Source organism: Lasioglossum baleicum, chromosome 12, assembly GCF_051020765.1.
Source record: "Lasioglossum baleicum chromosome 12, iyLasBale1, whole genome shotgun sequence".
Taxonomy (NCBI): Eukaryota; Metazoa; Arthropoda; class Insecta; order Hymenoptera; family Halictidae; genus Lasioglossum; species Lasioglossum baleicum.
The window spans coordinates 13985300-14004632 of NC_134940.1; the positions used below are offsets into that span (position 1 = coordinate 13985300).

The window sequence follows — 19333 nt, forward strand, 5'->3', positions numbered from 1 at the left end:
GCTCTAAAGAAGGATCTTGCGCAATCACGCGACGAGTCGAAGGAAACCGTTATGGATAAAATTCATAGGGAAAACGTCCGCCAAGGTCGTGACAAATACAAAACGCTTCGTGAAATTCGCAAAGGCAATACTAAGCGTCGTGTCGATCAGTTTGAGAACATGTAAATTATATACTCGTCTGCCTACATGCCTGCCTGCCCATTTCATCCTGCCGTGAAAAATTCTGTTCCACCTTTTGTGAACTCAGTATAATTACTATACCATGTACATGAAAAACGAACAGATTTTGTAATTGATCTATACAAAGAACTATTTTTTAAAACGATTGTCAAGAATGTATTTTTTTATAATATTTTCTTTTTGAAGATGCCTTGAAGTCTAAGCCACATCCGATTTATAACGATGTAAAGTTTAGAGCTTATTACTACTTTTCAAGATACAGCTGCAGTGAGAACAAAAAAAGAACTCATATAATTGGCAAGGAATGCGACGAGCTACATAATGCCGTCTTCCATGTATACTTCCACATGATTGAGCAGTTTCCCGCGGAAATAAATGTTTATATATATTTTTCATCAAGTTTTCTTGCTGTTTTAGCTGGAGAATATTTAAATATTAATATTAACGTTAATTCATAATAATAACTCTTCGTTATTTTTAGCTATATTGTTAGCTAATGTTGTTTTTCTTTCTCTTCCCTTTTCTGCTAAAATAACAAGAAAATATGTTACCGTGGTTTGTGAATATTATTTTATTTTTCCAAGAACTTTTAAAACACCGGCGCGCCAGTATTTTTTTTGTCAAAGTATTACTGTCTGTCATCAAAGCGTAATGCCGCACATATGTTGACAGTTTGTTTACTGGTTACCTCTTTGTCGCGGTTCTTATCACGTCGTTGCGTATTCTCCGTCCTTGATAAGGATTTGTACCAAGAAATTTTTCGTATTGTTGTAATACTTATGTGTCGTCAGAGGGATTACTTTTGTCAATAGCGGTCGCTTATACGTATTTTCCACTTCGATTCTGATTCGTTATTTTACCATTTACAGTATTGAGGATAGAAGCAATAGAACATACATATAAATATGTTAAAACGATGTCAAGCATTCAGCATTTACTCCTTAGCGAGTTACAAATAACTAACTACGTACATTGGCCTAAAATAATGTAGAAGCGACAGTTTCCTATACATACACAGAATGACTCGAAAGTAGCGTCACCAAATTTACTGTTGTATTCTACATCCAGAAACTAGTATACATAACTTTGTATAAATATACCATCGAAGTCAATTAAATCTTGAGACACCAGATGCTTTTAATATTCGGACAACGATGCTCGGGTGCATTCGGTTCTTTACTCCAGGTGTAAAACCCTCACTTCTTCGATACTTGAGACCGTTCGTCATGTGTTTCTGTTAAAGCGACAAGGAAGCTAGTAATTTCGAGGAAGTGCATCCTATATATTATGCCTTGTAGAATTGCGAAAAATTCAAGAATTTAAGCAAAGAAGCATAATCTAACGCGACCGTACATTATGGTTCGGACGGGCACATGAGTAATTTTCCGGTAGTCTATCGTCCGAGTGCTAATTACTGTAACATATTCGAGTTACTACGATCATTTACGTTTATCATGATATATGGTATACACCTGCGGGGTATGCTCTACGTTAGAAATTCAAATAAAATATTTACCACGGCTGTAATATTTCATGACATAAATCTGTGGTATTCCAACAAGTCGGACTGTACATCGGGAACATATACCCACTGAATTAACATTTTTGAACTGCCAATAGCTAGCTATTTTCAGAAAAACAAGTCATTTTAAGAAGTATGCCTAATAGTACGTTTTTATATGGTTCAAGGTCAAGAATATTTCATTAAATTTCGTGATGCCACTTCTTAACTCCTATGCATATACAAAATGTCTCGCTTATTTGAATGCAATTATAAACATGGTTTAAGATATTGGAATTCTGTGACGCTGAATTGATCGATTTTAGTGACTTCAGTTTTGAGTGATGCTTGTTCGTTCAGGTGTACTTTGCAACTGCAATATAATATCCACGAATATAATAATAACACGAAATGCAGAAAATGTAAAAGTAGTTTCTTTACTTTTGTACTATTTCAATTTTGCGAGGCATGCTGTATACGGTTGAAAAAAAATTACGTACTTAAATAACTTAAATTAACGCAACTAAAAAACTAGTAATTTTATGTTAAATACACTCGTGGCCTTTATTGATATACATATATGTTATATTGAAATAATGCTTATATTATATAATATGATAAAGACGTAGGGATATCGCGCGACTCTTTGTATTGCATACCTTCAATTTAAAGTAAATTGCGCGGTTCCTATATGAAAAGGATAGACAACAAGGTTCGATGAAAGGATGGAAGAATGAATGTGTGCGAGAGAATGTTATAATAAAGATACAACGTACGAATGTTAAAAAATGTGTAATATATAGCAGTCTGGTATGCTATAAGGATTTTAAATCAGTCCTCTTTCTTAAAAAAAAACAAACGAGAAAATCAAAAAATGAGCGAAGATATTTGATCATCTCCGAATACTTTAAACTTTTCGGCGGAATGCAAATAGAGAGTAAATGAATAAGTAGGGACGATGATAAGAAAGAGTTGAATAAAAATGTATCTGATCATTGATATATTAACATCATCACATGTTACAATAAACACGAGGGGAAACTACAGGAAACATTAAGGACAAAAATATTTTGATTATATATTATATTTAATATTATAATTTACAAATTAGTAGTGTTATATTATTATTATTGTATTAATATTTACAATCTAGTAGCGTTATTACTATTATTATTATTATTACTGAAATAATATTAAAATGAAAAAAAGCATTTCATAGTCGTCTATTTGTACTTATTGAATGTGCATAAAAAATGCTTAAATATTTCATACATTTATATGCAAGTCTAATATTCAAGGATGTAGACTAATACCGGTTTTATAAAAGCAACTCTACCCGTATAAAACGCTTGGTGAGAACTTTTCAGACATTCCAAAAAAATTCTTGTAAAATGTCTCTAACTACGTTGGGGTTTTTTCATACATATGTAGAAATTGAAAATAATTTTTATATCTGCACTGAACAGTTTTTTACGTGTATACGAAATTTATCGAAATGACTACGTCTGGAAAATGGCACGGCTTGTCTGTTATACTCCATTCAATCGTATTCAAGGAAATTTGCGAACGGCTCTAACCTAGGGCTATCCATAATCGATATTCCTTATGAAGGTAAAAGATACATTTTTTAATATTTTACTACTGTGTAATATCTGTAAATATGTAAATTATCATATGCTAAAATTTTGGACTTAAAATATCATATGTATAAATTGGTATTATGATACCTTCATAGGGTTATTAATAATAATTGATTTACACTTACAGTGGTGGTCAGAAGAAAATTTTTTTATCAAAGTGAACGAATTAATCAAAACGAAATTACAACGATACTCTCGCAGATACTAATCTAGATGTTGGATTAAAAGGAACAAATTATATAATGACATTTATAATCAAAAGTAAATGAATATTTTACTTATTCATAACGAAACTGGCTAAACGAAGTTTTCCAATAAACAATAAGTATAACAGACTAAATTATTGTCTATATTGAGTATACCATAATGTGACACAACACACTAAAATCAAGTATAAGATACATATTCTGTAATCAAATACGTAAACATATAGTATGCAATTATAATGAAATTAGCTATATAAAAAACACAAATTTCAAATTTCTTGTGATCACCATTGTAAATCTGTGGTGCGCATCGCGATTAATCGTATCACGGTGCTACGATTTCCGTTATTACATATCCAAGCGTGTTAAAGTAAGGTAGAAGAGAAAATACATTTCTATTTCTTCAAAAAGTCAAACATTCTTGTAATTGTCGATGGCCATGGACATTTTTTGTCGTGAAGATATTAAAAATCAACCAAGAGTTCTATTTTGATATTGCCACGTATGAACACACATGCTACACACAAGGTACGATCACGGAGACGCATAGACATTTGTATTTTATTGAAGAATAATGTTACTTGTTGGGTGCGAGGATATATAAAAAGAATCACTTGTACTTTACTTTAATAAAACAATCATACCATACGTGTTAAGTATATTCTTATTACACCAAAAACGTTTACACAAACTAGTATTTGTTGGTATCTTTTAGTTAGGATAATTAGAAATCACAACAAAGATTTATTGATCGAAAAATATAATAAAATTTGTACATACACAAATTTCGAATTTTGTTCATATTTCATTTTAGATATAAATAACATATTTTAATAGTATTTGTGAAAAATGGTTGTTTTGCTCGAAAAGTAAAAATATATTAATCTACTCATTTTATACGTATAGCTTATGAAATCGATTCGTTTATTAAATTTTAATAAGTTATCAAATGGCGGTAAAAGCATATTCATCTTATTTGTAAATCATTCATCCTTCGTATTTAACATTTATCTATGTTTAATGTAGAATTGAAACATATATTAATATTTTGCGTTTCACCTAATCTGTTTTAAACAACTTAATTGTATTCTTAAATTTATAGTTTTAAAGTATATCAAGTATATATCAATTTCTTATAATAAAATATACTTAAATAGACTTAAATGTTTGTATAAACCAAGCAACCAAATGAGGTAGTGTAATTTCGCAATATTATTATTCAGCAATAATCAACTTTACAAATCGGTTTCATGGGTGACTTAAAAAGGCAAGGATAGAAAATATTGCAAGATTGCAATACTAAATCCTAGCAACAGTATCAGAAATTTGATATTGATATATTATCTTTGCTAAGTTGGTTTTATGTGTCCTCTGCTATTGTGTATAAATAAATTGTATATCACAGTCTGTTTGTATTACTTGACCTTATGAAACAATATTATATCTTTATTGTTTCATACAATATATCGTTTACAATGTAATAAACAACATAGAAGTTGTTTTTCATAGCATATCTTTACATTTTCCATTCTTATTTATCTCAAATATATTCAATGTATTGTGGAAACTGGAAAGAATGTTATTTACGAAACTTGTGAGATTGCAATTATTATCATCAATGTAACAGTTTCAAGTTATAATTTATACTTTTCATTCATAATTGAATTCAAGATTGAACCTGACTATAAAATGTACTTTTTGTTAACTATATGATTCTATATAATGGAAGGTGTACTTCCATTAAAATTATATGAAAATTGTGAAAAATCTATATAAATTCAGACTTGTACTTTTTATAAAACAGTATGTATCCGACACATTTTGTACCCAGTACAGTTAGTGTTCTTGAATTTCCCGCGCTATCACGTGTCCATCTTGCTTTCCGAGACACCTGTTCGTACTTGAGTTGGCAACGCCGCAAGATATTGCACCTGCGCTAAGTTTCTCAGTGGAAGTCGGCAGCGTTGTCTCGGATGTTATGTGCTTTTTATGGACGAAGAATGTTGAGTTTTAACAGACAAAGCCGTGCCAACGAAAATGCCTTCTCAGCCTCTTCTGACGATGATACTGGCTACGTTAGGTGAGTTCTATGCGTCACGCAATCTAAGCACGTGGTTGCTGCATTTTCGTGTAACACGAAAATACGACCGGCTCGATACGCGATTGGATGTCCAAACATTGTTTACATGTCATCAAACGTTTGCCCATTTTTCATACTGGCCGAACCTAACTCTAGATTTATGTAACATAATGAAAGATTGCATGCTCATTAATTGCCAGGTCGTCGTTTCGCGAACAACATTCGTTTGCACTAAATACATCGACTGCTTCGTTTCAATGTTACATTGTAACGGCTGCTTTAAATAGTGCGAGCGCTGTATCAGGTACAGCAATTGCGTTTGTTGATAAAAAAAAATAACATCACTCTATGCATCTATCATATTGTTTGTCCTATGCGAATAATGGTTATTTTGATACACGCGACGTCTGTTACATGCGCAAGTGAGATTACTCGATACGAAGCTGATTAAATAATAGAGAATTTGCGTATGCTGCTCACAACGATAGCAAGTACGTGTACCGTTTCTAGAAATGCACCAAGAATATACTATAACGCGGCGCGTGATTTCTTATTGATTTCATTACGTACGATGTTAAAACGGATTAAATAATATTACGACGTCACTGGTTTCTGATGTGCGAAGATATGTATTACTGAAAACGTTGTGGGATTCAAACCGAAACTTTTACTCTGCTAAACGCGATAGTTGAAAGTAATCCTTTTCACCGATAAGTACACGCAGACGAGTAACGTTGTGAATGCTTCCGTGCTAAATCACTTTGAAGCAGCTCAGTTAATTATCGAAGATTTTATGATTTTCAATCAATTGTGATGTGTTATTTTTATGCTGTAAAAACATGTATCCGAGAAACCATTTACGTCAACGTAAGTCATTTTCTAGGCAGAATTTCGATATTTATTCCAACTTTAATATTTCGCAGTATTTCTTGAAAATAAACTTGCGAAGCTTACGAGAACAATTCGCCTCGGTTTTCGCTAATTTTTGATAACCATGCAATTCGTATTTCTGAAACTTGTGGGAGTAAACGGAAGAAAGTATTCCATCGGAATCTGGAAGTACAAACATAGTTAAGATCAAAAGAAATAATGAACATATTTTATAATAGTACGAAAATTCGACAATAATCGATTTTTAAATACTGTATTACATACCTACACGTTTCATTATAACGGAGCAACAAGAAAAGAGATTTGTTGACGTCAATTGATGCACGTGTCTTTAAATATAAAGATACAAGGTTACGTTCTTGATATTTGATAATTTTCGATATACATATCACACAGCATCATTTAACAGACTCATCTTTTAATCCAATTGACGATGTTTATCACGAAGGTGTATAAAATATGCCAAGTAGTTCGCATAGGTTAAAATAGCTAAAAATAAAGTTTCTACAATGTTTTATAAAAATCGCAAGATCCTGAAAATAGACTTTAGTTGATTTGTATAGTATGCACACGAGTGACTTCATTCAATAGCTTCTCATAAAGGCCGCTTTATACCTTGTCCAACGAGACGAGGCAGTAAAATACCAGTTACGTTTACTGCCTCGTTTCGATCGACAAGGAATATATTTTTAATAATTACAAAATCAAAAATTCGGATTAGGATATTGTGGCTCCTCTAGTAATTCTAGTGTTAATAATAATAATATGTTACATATAATGTTAATTACACTGCGGATTTTATGCATTTATGATGAAACTGAATAGTCAGATACAAAAGTACGAAGATATTAAACTAATATAAGACTGTAATTGTATTATTTTGGACTTATTAAAATTACCAACAGGAGAAATACAGTTTAATATCTGTTTCGTACAATTGACTTGGGAAGTTTTTATTTTGCATATAGATCCCCAGTTTAATAATAATAATATACAGTTTTTTTTACATCTACTTGTGTTTGCACCGGCTTATTGTTTGCAAATATGTGTATGCTTTGGATTTTCGGTTGTCTGGGTGTAAATGTTTCACAGATTTCTATACAATTCAATTTGAGAATTGAAGCTTACTGGTTTCTCAAATGCACGAAATGTTAAAGTATTGTCATTGGGTCACAGGTGAAAAATCATTGCTAGGGCTGGGAAGTAGAATTCTTGGAAATATAAGCGGATGATAAGAATAGATAAATTTTTCTTGGTAAAACGGCTGGAGTCCTTGGCGAGATCGGTTACGTGTCGTGCGGAACATTATGATCTATGACGATATGTATTATTCCGTACATCATTAACCCTCCGTATGCTATGCCAGGGTCATTCGTGACCCGTCCCGGTAGCAGCAGTGTCGCCGGACTGGGGAAATTGAGGGAAATACAGTTACTCCCTTTCTGTCATTACCGGATTAGTCACGTGACATTGTGATACATGCACGACAGAGACGGAACGCGCCACGTGACTGGGCCGCGTCGTAGAAGGGGTACGGTAGAGTGGGAGATAAGTCTTAATCTGGCGACACTGGGTCGCGGCGAGGATAAGCTTGAGCGATTATACATTAGTGAAATATCAGCGTGGGTCAGAAATCTGTGGTTCTAAGGAAAAACGTCGCATGTCACAATCTCAAACAAATTTGAGTTTATGCATTAATTGAGCTGTAGAGTATTGGATTTACGTATTTACTAGGAAAATAGTCCTGAAAACAAAGGCTCAGAAAATAATGCAATTTAACCAATGTCCTATGTCAAAGGATTAGCAATCACAACTTTAAACGGCAATATCTCGAAAGTGGAAGTATGTGACAAGCGGCGTTCTTTCTTACAACCACAGAAATGACTTCGACATAGGCCTATATAGAACTTGCAGAAGTCCGAGGGTTAAAAGGTCGTTGGTTGTGGAAAATGTTGATTTTCTACAGATTGCTTATTTCATCTAGATACAGTGAAATATCTGGAACGATGCTAGGAAAAAAGATGTGTGAACAAAAGTTGCTTGGTATGGAGGAGAGCGTTATACATATAGTATACATATTTTATCTGTACTTGTGATGGCGAGGGAGAATTCGAAATCAATTTAATTTTTTCGAATAGAATGCTATATTTCTGTTTACGTGATGTAGACAAAACTGTGTGCGTTTGTCAAACACTGTTTAGTTCTGTCTGCTAGCACAAAACTGTTTAATTCACGATACAGTAGAACCTCAATTATCTGTACTAATCAGTGGAACATGAGTGCCCGGATTATAGAAAAGTTTCCCAGTGTACGATTAAAATTAAAACTTTACTGGTTTCTGGAATGGTGTATATCAATACCCGAACATAAGTTTTTGCACCGACTTGAAAAATGTGTTTCTGTTTATTTAGGAAATTACATCTGTTGCAAGATCATTTATTTGTTGAAAAATAAATTTTTCTGTTCGGATAATGGAGGTTCTACCGAATCGTCAATTAAACAAGTTAATATGGTTCGAATTATGTAACGTTTGGTCTCATTTCAATCAGCATTATACTCTTTTCAATCACAATATTCAAATTTACAATTCACAATAAAGAAAAAAGCTCAAGGTAACCTTTATATCTCGATAATAAAACAAAATGGAAAAAAGTAATGTCAACCTTTTTATTGGTGACGCCCTCACCGATTTTGATGATTTTTGGATATGTCATAGAACTCAACATTTTGAACAACTTTTTCGTTTGCATGTTCGGTCGGCTTTAGTTTCCTTGATAATTGCAAAAAAACTTTCTTCCAAGGACACTTCTTTATTCTCGTACAAGCTGTCACTGAACGGTAATTATTGTAATTAAAATATAAACTATCATATACAGGATCTTAAAGAGAAGGTACAGTCTAAGTTAGTTGATGGTTAGGTTGGGTGGAGGGGGTGTTTCAAGTTCAACAAAAATTACATTTATTTTATGTATTTTTTAAAATAATCATTTGATTCATGTTTTTTGAATGACATATCTACGACATATTCAAAAATCATTAAAATTGGTGGGAGCATCACACATCGCAAGGTTCACCGAAACTAATTATTACATCGTACGTTACACTTAAAACCATAGCACTTTCGTTCCAACCATTTGTTCATCCGCCAAATAGTTTACAAGTGATTTAGGTGACAGGCTCAGCTGAATCGCCCTTTATAATCATGATAATTTGGAAGCTCTATGTATGCCCAAATCGGACATTTGGTCCTCCCTTATTATTTTGTTGCATCGCACCTGTCGTATGGAGGTTTCATCAGTATATCATCTGAATCTATTTACAGCTTGTTTACATTTCAAAACTGAATACAATGTAAATATCGAGCCTTATCATTCGACTGTTCACCGACTCACGTGTAGGTAATAGTAATTAATCAGTCTGTTGTTCGTGGTTTGGAGAGTAGTGTTTGAATTATTATTGTACGATGCAGTCGTAACTAGCGTAGAGACCTCCGTTAAGCGTTTGTGCTATTAACAAAGCAGCAGGAAATTGTTGTTCTGTTCGTGAAGTATACATAGTAGCAAAGAATGTGGAGGACTGCATAATCGTCCGAGAGTATCCAGATATATATTTGCTGATACCATCCTGCAGATAAGGATTTTTCTGTTGATGTAGCATGAGATTTTATACATACATATTACGTTAGTATGGAACAGCATAAGCAATACTTTTAATAAATCATGTTGTTTATATGCTTACGGCGAGATATAAGCAAAAATTTACACATAGAGCTAGTTACAATAATTACATTTCATTCAATTAAATACTACATAGGATAAGCCCGGAAAGGGGGTCAAAAATATGCCCCCACAGCAAATTGATCTTTCTTCGATAGTTGCAAGTACCAAGTTGGTACCCCTTACCACAAGGGTAGATAGTGTGAGCACGATTTAATGAATTATATTTCTTCTGTTCTGCTCGACAAAAAATCACGAAAAAATTCATGAACGTTCCACCTGATAGTACACACGACGGTAAATTATTTCAGAATTTTTGGTTGCAATATCGATCTTTAAAAAATTATTCATTTCATATTGAAGTTATCATAGACGAAACATTAATTTAACCCCCTCAACCGGCTATATACCCTTCGGTAAAACGATAATACTTCAATCTAGAAACTTCGCATTTCATCCTCACAGAGTTCTTGAAAAAACCGAGACTGTTTCTCGAAGGAAAAAGCGGTCGACAGTATCGTTGGAAAGATAATAATTTGTTCAGCAGCATCGATCACTTCTCAACTCATCAATCCTTGTCCGTTCATTAATAGTCTTCTTATTTCTTTTGCGGGATGCGTCTCTGGCAATCGATTGCGTAACGTTCGAATTCGCCGAGAACGTATTTTTAGTTTCGGGATTAAAAGAAATTCTATTTACGCTCGGGCGGTTTGTGCTTTTGCAGCAAAAAAGGATCGAGCAGCCCGACCAGCGAATTCGACGAGTCGATTCAAGCAATGTGTGATATTTACGGACAGACACCTCCGAGGACTCGACTGAGTCGTAAGAAGAGATACATGAAACAGAAACTGAATGGAGGGTAAGTTGACCGTGCTGCGTGCACGTATAACCGTACCCTAGAGTAGATCATCCACGGTTCCATGCCCGTTTCAAAGTAAATGCCATCGGTTTTTCCTATCGACTGTAGAAGCGACGGCTATTGGACGGTAAATCAATGGAGAGTTGCTTTCAGGTCTGTGTCCGCTAGAGAGTTCTACTCCCAAGAATAAATCGGCGAGTCGATAAGTAGCATTCGTGTTTGCTCGTTTTCGCCTGCTAATGGTTCTAGCACACTTCTCTGCTTTCTGTGTATTCTCGTTTAAACGTCTCGCGGCAACTGCGCTTCTACCACTGGCTACCAATGCGAACTCGTTGCTGCGTTGATGTTTTGAAACTGTGACTGTAATTTCGCATTTAACCGTCCATCGAATTTGTGCAAATGTGAGTATCGTGGTGCGGCGAATTGTCGCCGACATTTGATCAATGGTGCACGTGTAATTACGTGTAAACTGTTGCTTCAATCGTCACGAGAGTGTGCTCAACTCGGTACGACAGCGTGCGAGAGTTTCTCTAGTAGAAACTAGCTACTGTCGTGACCGAGAAAAGACAAGGTGAAGGACAGGCTTGATTATTTCTGAAGTCACTCGACTCAGGGGAATTATTTTTAGCTTGGGTAGCTGGTATGGCGGAGTTACGTTTTCTGTTATCTCTCAAAGTGTTCAAGGTCACCTTGAGCCATTCAGTTTTTTCGCCGCATCTTTCCTAAATGTTGTAATAGATGTTTGTTGCGTCGGTCACGCAGGTGGACGGTATAACGACGAACTACATAACACACCTGATGGGAGCCTGACCGGTGTCTGACATAGATTTAATGCGAATTTAATCTTGACATCAGTTGGATTCAGTTCAGTCTTAATCCTTGTCTGCCCTCGTTCTTGCAACTTAATTAGTCGCCTACTGCCAAATCGATACAATGATGAACATTAACTGGATGAGAAGATAACAATGAAATTTGTAGATTAATATAATGAATAAATCAATCGACGTGCGTACAAACAGGGGACAAACGAGAGCTGTAATAACTTAGGTCGTAACTTAAGTCAGACAGAGTCATACGCATGTAGTTCGGACGTAAGTGATATTTAATACGGACATTCCCGATATCTAATCGAACGTATCTGTCACCTAACATGGGCGTAATCCACACCAGCCCCGAACTGCCCAAACTCAACACAGACTAGATTGTGCATAACCTATTGCGCATCCAATGGATATTGTATTTTATATCATCTCGTTGTCAGCTGGATTGAAATTTGCCTTACTCAGGCAGATTAAAATCTAATTGAAAGTTAATTCAATTGTAAGATAGAATTTACAATTAGAATTTTAATTGCTAACTGCGAATATTTATGAAAAATTAAAATTGCCTTCATCGATTACAACAAATAGGATATTCTTTTTTTTAAAAATAATTTAATAGATCATAGACCATTTTAAATGTCAGCCACTCGATTTCGTCGTAAATGCATAAAATCTGCACTGATGAAATAATACAATATCTTTGTTTATTTGTAGGGATATCAAATCGGTAGAAAAAGACACACCGTGCAAATTGACGATTCGCAGAAGGAATACTTTAGACAACATCATTTTCAATGAGATGTGCGACAAAGCGGACCGAGATTACGAAGACGAGGTGAACCTCGACGCAACGAAAGAGGGGAACCGGAAGTGCAAGAGAAGTTTGAAATTGCTGCGCGGCAATGAAAGAGACTTGAAGCTGGATATGGAGGCGGCTTACAACTATGCGGAGAAATCGGACCATTACCAAGCGTCCACACCGAATCACATAAAGGTATCGGTGTGACAAGCGTCGCAGATACATCATGTACAGCAAGGAGTTTCAACTTGTTCTCCTCCGAGAACCGCAAGGTCCACGCCATTAGTCAAACCTCTTCCCGCTACAGTAAAGTCGCGATCTAGCTCCCCAGGATCTCCACGATCACTGTCCCTTCGTCTACCAGAGTTGGGCAAAATGTAATTTCAATTACAATTACAATTACTTACCAAGTACTGTAATTTGGAATTGCAGAAATACAATTACAATTACTTTCGCTCAATCAGTAATTGTGAAAGAAGTAATTGCAATTACTTAACACAATTACAGTAATTGTAATTGAGTCTAACAATTACTTCAGTGTAATTGTTCTTTTAAACCACTAATTTTTATGTTTTGGACCATTTCACCGTTTTCTTATTGTAATTATAGTCCACTTTTGCACATGTAATCGAAGATGTAATTAATTACTCATGTAATTAATTCCTGGCCAACTCTGTCGTCTACCCCTTCCACTGGGGGGCACCTCCGCGAGAGGCCAAGAAGCTTGAACGCTTTCTGTTGTTGCGCCTTCGGTCCGTGTTTACGTGCTGTCCTTTTCTACGTTCGGCATCCTTTGTACTTTCGGCGCGGTCGACGCGGTCATAAAATAATAGGTTCCCTACACGATCTCTGTCCCTGCTCGGAAACTAGATCGCGGCTTTACTGTACTACGCACAGCCGTAGAGTTCGTGGGGCGGCACAGCAGCACGGGAACAGGGACGAAGTTCTACGTCAACGATGGAGTCTAAGAGTGAGGGAAGAACCTAAGCGGAGAAGGAGCTGCGTGTAGCTCGCGAGCTACATGTTGGAACTCCTTGCTCTACAGAGTTACCAGATGAGGGGAGGGAGCACGAATTAAGGGGAAAAGGTTACCCCCTCTCTGCACGACAGAGAAGAAACGCGCCACGTGACCGCGCTGCGGCGGAATAGCGTCGTAGAAGGGGAAGGTAGAGTGGGGACACAAGTCTTAATCTGGCGGCTCTGATCTTGTATAAGTTTGAATTCTAAACATTCCTCTGGTCGCTATTCAAGCAAGAACTAATTGAATGTGTTTACAGATTGAAACTAGAAATAGATTCCGATGTCTGCGGTCAAAGCCCGTTGAAATAGAGGAGAAGAAGGTTCAGCATGAAGTTCACGAGCAGAATATAATCCCAGACAATAAGGCAACGGTCACGCAATCGCCGAAGACGCCGAGCTTTAAAAAACGAGAAATATTTCACGATACATTTTCCATGCTCATCAAATTGGTACGTGTACAGTTTGTTGCGATTGTTCGAAGAAAGGCAGTGGTGTTTATGCAAGATGCGTATTACAGCTATAGTGGATCTAAAATGTATTTAAACACTACATTTTCGATAATTTGCTTAGTTATTGTATACATAGTACTGTGTACATAGTACTGTTAGGACTAATGTTGATAATAAATATTTTTAGGGAAGCACAGAGCGTAATTGTCGTCGTCAGATGAGTCACGAAGAATCTAGGTGGCAAAATGAGTTGAAAGATTTAATATGGCTGGAATTACAAGCTCACCATGCTGACCGTAGTCCAATGGCTCAAGATGAGTACTTGTGTAAACAACGTGAAGCTGTAGAAGGATTACTTAAAGAAATAATGGAATATAGGTAAACCTTATTATCTGTTAAAACATCCCATCAATACTTCATTTTCATGTCAAAAGTTTGGTTTAACAAGAAAGATTTACTTGATGCTGATAAACGAGTTCTCTTGAACATAAAATTTTATCAATAATATTTACCTCTTTTCAGATACAACTCCCTCGCTAACGTAAAAGATAATTCTGTACCTTGGATCAACATCAGATCTACGGATCAAGTAATGACTCCTGGGTCTAGTCCAAGCATAGAATTAGGAACCTGTCCAGGATGTCTTTCAATGTATTGTAGGGCCTGTGCCAAAGCACAAGGAGAAGCTTTACAGCAAATAGAAGGGTTATTAGCTAGATTAGATGCAGCTGAAGCTCTTTATCCTTCTTCTCAAGCTTTGGGTACACAATACCCCTTGTACAAAAGTTCAGAATTCATCGGAAGAGTGAAAGCAATGTGCCTTTGGTACAATATGACTAAACACCATCGACTTAAGTTACAAATATTGGGAAAACTATTAATGATGTCACATACAAAGAAGAAACTTGACGACACTATGGATTCTGGGATTAGGTAATAGAAATAGACTAACTAGACTGCGGATCTATATGCAAAATCAAAATTGTCTACATAGATTGCAAGAAATAGAAACTCGATTGAATGTTATTTCGTGTAACAAACAAATTTGACGCACCTAATTTCTTTATTCAGTTCAAGAGGTTCGGATACCGTGGACTCTTCAGAGAATCGACAAACTTTGGTCAGGTTTGAGGTATCCAATCAGCAAGAAGAAAACTCCAGTCCTTCCGACAGTAACAGCAGTAACAATTCCTCGACTGGAGTATCCTCTGCTGGACAATCTTGGCCTTCCACTCCTGAATCCTCTTTCACGTGTACTGAGGATGAGAAGGCTGATAGATTCGATTTCTATTTAGTCGAATTCGATCGTCAAGCTTATAGGTAAAATTTGATATACAACTTGAAAAATTTGTGTCTTCGCGTTGCATCGTTGTATGTAAATACCATTCGTAATCGTCGTTGTTTATCCCACAGGAAATATATCGAAGATGTATTGAAAACTAGAGGCCTTGGGAAAAGTCTGAATTTTCTTGAGAGATTGCATACGTCTATTTTGAGAAAGGCAAGACTGACATTAGAAAAATGTGATATAAGTGCGTCGAGTAATTTAAACGAGGAATACGAAGGCGATATGCAGTTGCGTAGATACGGAGTATGGAGTCCTGTGGCTAAAGAATTGAATCTTCCTTCGTATAGGTAGAAAAATAGAGTAATGTATTCCTTATAGAAGACGAAATCCGCGATAAGTATACCACCCTACGCGTGTTAATCCTGTTATTTGATATAAAACAATCATGCTTTTTCCAGGGCGGCCTTTGTGTTTTTGTCCCGAGTACCTTTGGATGTTGTTCATGAATTTCTGAGAATGAGATTGGAACAAAAGCCAGAACAACCTAGTCCATTGTCTGTCCGACAACTTATGCGCGAGCTTAGGGAAGGTCTTAGAATTGCATGCATTCATCGTGACAGATTCGCTGCGCATTCTAGTGCAGCAATTGCCGGCGATAATAATAGTTACGAATATTTATTCCAAGAGGATGTGAAAGACTTCGATGAAAGTTTGAAGGCTGTGTTTGAAGTGTACCTTGATTATCTACAACAATGGGTGGATATGGTACAACACGATAGTTTCCACAAAAATTTAATAATGGATGAATGGATTTTTGTGAAATCCATTGCAGGGAATATATTAGATGGTTATGAGATTGCTGGTGCCAAGTTTTGGTAACTATTCTTCTTTTTTTATTTGCAAGATACAACTATAATTCCTTGTATGTAATTTTTAGTAGTTTGTATGCGATGTTTAGTATATCGTACCTTTGTTTACAGCGAAATAGCAAGGACGATGATTAAACAAGTTAAAGAGTTCCTCAATGAGAGACCTCGAGAGATTAAAGAAAGTAGAGACGAATGGAGCGATGAGGACTGGACAAATAAGTAAGAAAAGATTAATTTATGTTTCCACGAAGTACTTGAATAGTGCATAAGCGAGATTCATGTTGATGCATTATTTAGATTTCAGTGGATGTATCTTGGACGAGAGTGGCAAGGGATGTTCGTCGAAGCTCGCGAGAAGAGTGTGAAGAGCGTCACATTGGCTAGATGCTTGCAGCGTGACATCGAAAAGTGGCCTGTTTTCAATAAAAAGTTGGAGGAATCCCTAACAGCTTTAAAGGTAAATTATTGAAGTAGATTAACCCTTTCTACTCCGAATTATTTTTCAAGTTTATTGCCAACAACTTCCGACTGTTTTAAGTGTTTTATTTGAAATCTACTTTGAAGGACAGTTCCATGACTGCTACTTATTTTAAACAATTTTGTTTACTAATTATATTGAATATAGCTCGCAAACTTTGTTGTAATTTATATTTGTGGAACTTATATTTGTTTTCAACTAAAAAATAAGAAACGAAATAAATAAAGAAAGAACCAAATGTGTGCAAAGGGTTAATATTTCGTTATGTAACTTATATATATTTGTTTACAGGAAACAGTTATGGATCTCCGACACCAGATATCAAATGTTATTGAAAATTTCGAAAGCGATCTTGAACAAGTAGAAGAACCAAAAGCTGAATCCGATATATCTGCCATGCGATCAAGAATAAGAGAAGTACTTCACCAGGCTTATCGAATGGGCTTCGACTATTACAAAGAAACCTGTAAATTATTTACGATAGGAGAAAAAGCTGTGCTAGCACGAGGACTAGTTACTTTTGCACTTTTGTGGATGGAATTCGTTAGAACTAGATGTGAAAGAGGGAGAGGTTTAAGACCTAGATGGGCGAACCAGGGTTTGGAATTTTTAATTACAGTGTGCGAACCTCATAATACTAAACACTTGACTGACGAAGAATTTGAAGAATTGAAGACATCTATGGATCGTTGTATATCTCACGTTGTTGGAAGACCCAATACCGCAGCGAATATAGAATCAGAAAGTAAGTACACATTTTCGTGGCATCGTTAGAACATTCAAATACTATAACTAAATGTGCTCTATCTAATTTCAGACTTACGAAGATTGTCTCGCTCGAGAGCGTCATCACCTTCTCATACCAGGAGTAGGACAGCGAGTTTAACTCTTTCTCAGAAGCCAAGAGACATTCATAAATCTCCAGACGCGTCGTTAAATTCGAAGAAGGCAACTTCGCCAACTGTTGTAGACGGAAGCGTACCAGTGATTTTAAATACCTCGAGTCGCAGCGTATCGAGACAAGAAAGATTCGCACGCGCTATACAAAAAGTAGATTCTGAAATCGACGAAAGGCTAAAAAGTCGTGAACTTATCGGACAAGTGACGGATAGAAAAGCTGTCGACAGAGTTCGTATTAAAGCTAGACGAGTCACTTTCACTTGGCAAAGAGGCATTAAAATCGGTAGGTTTTAAACGCATTGTTATTTACTGTATATATGTACGTTTAACTCCTTGCCTTATGATTTATTTTACGGTTTCAGTGACTAGAACTTTTTTGCCGATCGTCATTTCCTAAAAAAGGAGAAAATTTGTTCTATATGTTCTGCAATAGCTGTACATTAAAAAAAAACACAAAATTAATAACATACATATTTATTAGACTCTGTTTAGAATTTTAATCACGAATCTGACACGATATTGTAGGGCAAGGGGTTAATGTTGAGATGCAAAGTGGTAGGGATACCAGTTTGAAACTTACCGTAGGGGGTTTTCTTTGGAGGCCCTACCGGATGGTACAATGAAAGATAAATTTGATTTGAGGGCACACTTGACCATCTTAGACCCCCAGTATATCACAAATATATTACAAAAAATAATATTTTCAGGTCAAGGAAGATTTGGTAAAGTGTACACAGTAGTTAACAACCAGACCGGTGAACTGTTAGCTATGAAGGAAGTACAATTGCAACCAGGAGATCACAGAGCAATTCGGCGAGTTGCCGAAGAACTACAAATATTTGAAGGAATTCAGCAAGAACATTTGGTTCGATATTATGGCTTAGAAATTCATCGGGTAAGTCCACACGAAATGTTTTATTTGTTTTAAAGATGTAATCATAACGAATGTATTGCTGCAGGAAGAAATGTTAATTTTCATGGAATTCTGCGCTGAAGGAACCTTGGAAAGCTTAATAGCGGGTAGCGGGACTGGCTTGCCAGAGTCATTAGCTAGAAAATATACTCACCAGCTTCTTTCAGCCGTGGCAGTTCTTCATTCTCATGGAATAGTGCACCGCGATATTAAAAGTCAGTACTGTTCTGAAACGTTAATAGAGTGTTCGCCTTATACACAGCTATATTAATGTGTACATTTTATACACAGCTGCAAATATATTTTTAACGGACGAGGGTAATTGTTTGAAACTTGGAGACTTTGGTAGTGCAGTTCAAATTAAAGCGCACACCACTATGCCTGGTGAATTGCAAGGTTTTGTTGGCACTCAGGGTAAATAAATATAAGAGATTCTTTCTATTATATTTCTTATTGAATACTTGTGAAAATAATGTAATATTACTTCCCCAGCTTACATGGCACCGGAAGTATTCATGAAGTCAGAGACTGGTGGTCATGGTAGAGCTGCTGATATTTGGTCAGTTGGTTGTTGCATAATAGAAATGGCTAGTGGGCGAAGGCCGTGGTCAGATTATGATTCTAATTATCAAATAATGTTTAAGGTATCTTCTTCTTATACTGTATTACATATCATTCTTCTTACCAGGAATGATTCGCATGAACTGTTAGAAGTTATAGCTA

General features: G+C 35.8%; 2 protein-coding genes across 6 annotated transcripts in view; both read left to right on the forward strand.

Moving 5' to 3' along the window:
- The window catches only part of Moe (moesin), a 31024-nt gene extending 25417 nt beyond the window's left edge, over positions 1–5607 (forward strand). For both annotated transcript variants that reach the window (XM_076435030.1, XM_076435031.1), the window contains one exon: positions 1–5607. In XM_076435030.1, coding sequence (XP_076291145.1) covers positions 1–165 — 165 coding nt within the window. In that variant the 3' untranslated portion in view covers positions 166–5607.
- Mekk1 (mitogen-activated protein kinase kinase kinase 4) overlaps positions 5474–19333 on the forward strand; it is a 16548-nt gene continuing 2688 nt past the window's right edge. Inside the window, exons 1-17 of one of the 4 annotated variants that reach the window (XM_076435023.1) lie at positions 5474–5607; positions 10939–11073; positions 12609–12888; positions 13971–14162; positions 14350–14540; positions 14685–15095; positions 15234–15482; positions 15576–15797; positions 15909–16325; positions 16431–16538; positions 16617–16776; positions 17089–17542; positions 17615–17980; positions 18405–18592; positions 18657–18825; positions 18902–19024; positions 19103–19254. In XM_076435023.1, the coding sequence (XP_076291138.1) occupies positions 5501–5607; positions 10939–11073; positions 12609–12888; positions 13971–14162; positions 14350–14540; positions 14685–15095; positions 15234–15482; positions 15576–15797; positions 15909–16325; positions 16431–16538; positions 16617–16776; positions 17089–17542; positions 17615–17980; positions 18405–18592; positions 18657–18825; positions 18902–19024; positions 19103–19254 (3924 nt within the window). In that variant the 5' untranslated portion in view covers positions 5474–5500. Of the gene's footprint in view, positions 5608–5641; positions 6099–10938; positions 11074–11103; positions 11475–12608; positions 12889–13970; positions 14163–14349; positions 14541–14684; positions 15096–15233; positions 15483–15575; positions 15798–15908; positions 16326–16430; positions 16539–16616; positions 16777–17088; positions 17543–17614; positions 17981–18404; positions 18593–18656; positions 18826–18901; positions 19025–19102; positions 19255–19333 lie in introns of those variants that run through there. The other 3 variants (XM_076435025.1, XM_076435024.1, XM_076435026.1) reach the window with 3 other exon arrangements.